The sequence below is a fragment of the Pteropus alecto genome, unplaced genomic scaffold, assembly GCF_000325575.1.
Source record: "Pteropus alecto unplaced genomic scaffold, ASM32557v1 scaffold335, whole genome shotgun sequence".
Lineage (NCBI taxonomy): Eukaryota > Metazoa > Chordata > Mammalia > Chiroptera > Pteropodidae > Pteropus > Pteropus alecto.
In genome coordinates, this window is record NW_006436757.1 from 305,655 (window position 1) to 308,504 (window position 2,850).

At 53.4% G+C, this 2,850-nt stretch overlaps 1 protein-coding gene across 4 annotated transcripts in view; it reads right to left on the bottom strand.

Moving 5' to 3' along the window:
- Positions 1-2,850, bottom strand: part of RNF31 (ring finger protein 31) — a 10,046-nt gene continuing 7,196 nt past the window's right edge. For 2 of the 4 annotated variants that reach the window (XM_006913555.3, XM_006913554.3), the window contains exons 15-21: positions 2,346-2,460; positions 2,112-2,230; positions 1,728-1,841; positions 1,521-1,578; positions 696-792; positions 246-414; positions 1-137 (exon numbers count right to left, since the gene is read on the bottom strand). In XM_006913555.3, the coding sequence (XP_006913617.1) occupies positions 84-137; positions 246-414; positions 696-792; positions 1,521-1,578; positions 1,728-1,841; positions 2,112-2,230; positions 2,346-2,460 (726 nt within the window). In that variant the 3' untranslated portion in view covers positions 1-83. Of the gene's footprint in view, positions 138-245; positions 415-695; positions 793-1,520; positions 1,579-1,727; positions 1,955-2,111; positions 2,231-2,345; positions 2,461-2,850 lie in introns of those variants that run through there. The other 2 variants (XM_015590663.2, XM_015590664.2) reach the window with 2 other exon arrangements.

Below are 2,850 nucleotides of genomic sequence, written 5' to 3' on the forward strand. Positions count from 1 at the left end.
GGCAAGGAGATGCCTCTTTATTGGTGCTGGAGCTGTTCTTGAGGGAGTTAGGCCATGGGAACCTCATTGGGACCTTCACTCTGTTACTTCCTCCTGCGGGGGATACTCTGTCCCAAGGGCACCTCTTCCATCAGTTTCTGCAGAAGGAGAGAGAAGATGATGATCCTGGAAGCTTGGAGCTCAGACACACGCTGGACAGACTTCTAGAGCATAGAGTCAGAGGAGAGGCTGGGGGTAGGCTTCACCTGTAACAAGCGGATGTGGTAGGTAGGGGCATCCTCCCCAGCCAGTGGCTGGGGACGCACATGCAGGTAGCGCTCAGCAGCCGTCTCCAGCTCTTCCACCTCATACAGGGTGGCTGGGTCCAGTGAGTGGGCATTGATGAGGCTTACAAGATACTCTTTGTAGTGTGCCCTGGGGAGATAAGAGGGTGGGATATTGCTGGGCACAGGCATACCTGGATGAATAAGACTGACCATCCTCACTTGCTGCATGTGTAGGCACTTGTGCATGTGTACGCACCTGCCAACCTGTGCACATTGCTTGCTATTACCTATCCAGGCCTTTGTCCAGAGAATCTCTTCCTCCCACTCCTTGCAGGATCTGCATCTCCCAGAGGCCCACTTTATGGCCTGGGAATACCCTCAGTGCTCCCATCCTCTCTCCCCAACACCATGCTCCTGCCTGGCACTCACTGGCAGAGGCCCGCATAACCAGCTGGAGTCTCCTTGCCACAAGCTTCATCCCGGAGCCCATTGGGAACCTCTTTCTGCTCCATCACTCGGCAGCCACCTATGGGTAAGGGCAGGAAGGGACCCTTTGTTGAGAGGAGGCCACTGACCACCAAGCCCCAGAAGAACTGGGATGGAGGCACAGGAGGCCTCCATGGAGACCAGGAGGACAGGAGCCCCTGCTCTAACAGTGGTGGTAGTGGTAGCGGGTACTTAGAGATGCCATTGTGGCAGACCAGCTCTGATACTGAAGCAGAGACTTTGCTATCCCTGCTTTTATCCAAACTGGCTTTTGGCCCATAATCACATATTCCTTGAGACAGCTCTTTTGTGATTTAGCTCTTGCATAGTTAGTTAACTTATTCTGTGAAGGTATTACTCTATCTGGATGGTAAGAAGTGGGGTATATTAGAACCATATATAACATCTTTCTGTTGCCTTCATGGAACCTAAGACAGTGCAACTAGCAAGCCTCATTAAAAACTCATTGAGTTAACTAATGAATTATTACCCTTTGGGAATGGGAGAAGAAAATTAGCCTCGAGGTGCCAGGTGCTTTAATGTGGCTTCATGTAAAATAGCTGAGCTGCAAGGTAGATATTATCCCCATTTTACAGAGGTAAAAACAAGGCCTGGGGAGGTTAACTCACCAATGGGAATACAACATGTCAGCACAGGACGGGCCTTGAGCTCAGGTCCGACCCCAGACCCGAGCCTACCCTTTACCTACCGCACAGTGGGCGCCCAACCAACCCTCTCCCCTTCTCCAAGGCTTGTCCCGACACTCACCTCCAGGGACTGCCCGGGCTCCTGCTGGAGGCTCTGTGTTGAACATGACGTTATTGTCCTGAGAAGGGGCAGACAAATGGACGTTAGGTTCTCCTTGATGTCAGCCCACTGGATTTCCCAGCATACAGCCTTTCCCTTCTTGCCACCCTGGGTTCTGCCTCCTCTCCTTAGCAACCTGCAGACTCAGCCAGACTGGCCGCCCCTGACCTGTAGCAGCTTCTGGAGCCGGAGTGCAGTCCAATCTCGCAGGTAGAAGAGGCAGTCTCGGGGGTGGTGGCCATGTAGGGACTTTTTCACTCTGCAGTTAGGGTCTGGACATTTCTGGCAGAAACCCAGATGGGAGAGAGGAAGTTGGAGACTGTTGGGGTCCTGGCCTCTCAGGAACCCCTGTGTGAGGGGTGTAGGGGTGGGGGGAGATGGAGACACTGGAGGGTCTGGAGCAAGCAAAGGGGGAGAGGGGACAGAAAGAGGTAATTTACACCCCACCAGCCTCCTCTCTTCCACTGGGCCACCCCTCAGTGGCCTCTGTCCCCCACACCTAATGGCAGCCCCTCACCCTTTTATCCCTTCCACCCCATTCTCTGGGCTCACATTCTTGGCATAAAAGGCATTGTAGCATCCACTGCAGAACTGGTGGCGGCACTGGGTACAGTGAAAGTGCATGCAACCTCCTCGGGCCAGTGCGTATGAGAACTTGCACTTGGGGCAGTCTGCAAGGGACAGCAGGTCAGGCTGGGGCTGCCACTGCTCAAGGCCCCCAAGAAGGGAGCCGCTGGCAACAACAGATTGATTACTGGGCAAACAGGCCTAGTGAGGCAGCCTCACCAATGCCATTTTCCTGAAGATACATTGCCAGGCCCTGGGCCTGGTATTCTGGGTCATTGGTGCGTTTCCAGTTCTGGAAATCCTCACAGCTCCGGCCTCGGTGCTGCTCCTCCCACTGCCGGAAGGGAAGCAATCATCACATGGAAGCTCCAGCCCAGACCCTTCTTGCTGGTCCCTCCACTCATACCCAGTAGTCCCTGGCTTAGTGTATGGCATTGCCATCCACCATTTGCTCAAATCCCAAACTAAGAGGCCAGCCTTGGTTCTTTCATTTCCTCATACCACCACCTACTCACCGGCAAGCCTTGTTTCCAACACCTAAGCCTAGCTAACATAGTACCAATGTCTATTTCTCAACCCTGTCCCCTTTCTCTTCATCTCTACTGTGACTATCTTACTGTGGACCAGGTCAGGTCTTGCCTCAGTTACTAGTCTCTGCCTCCATTCAGGCTCCCTAATGGTCCATCCTTTACCTTGTAGCCAAAGTGCCTTTGAAAGTGTAAGT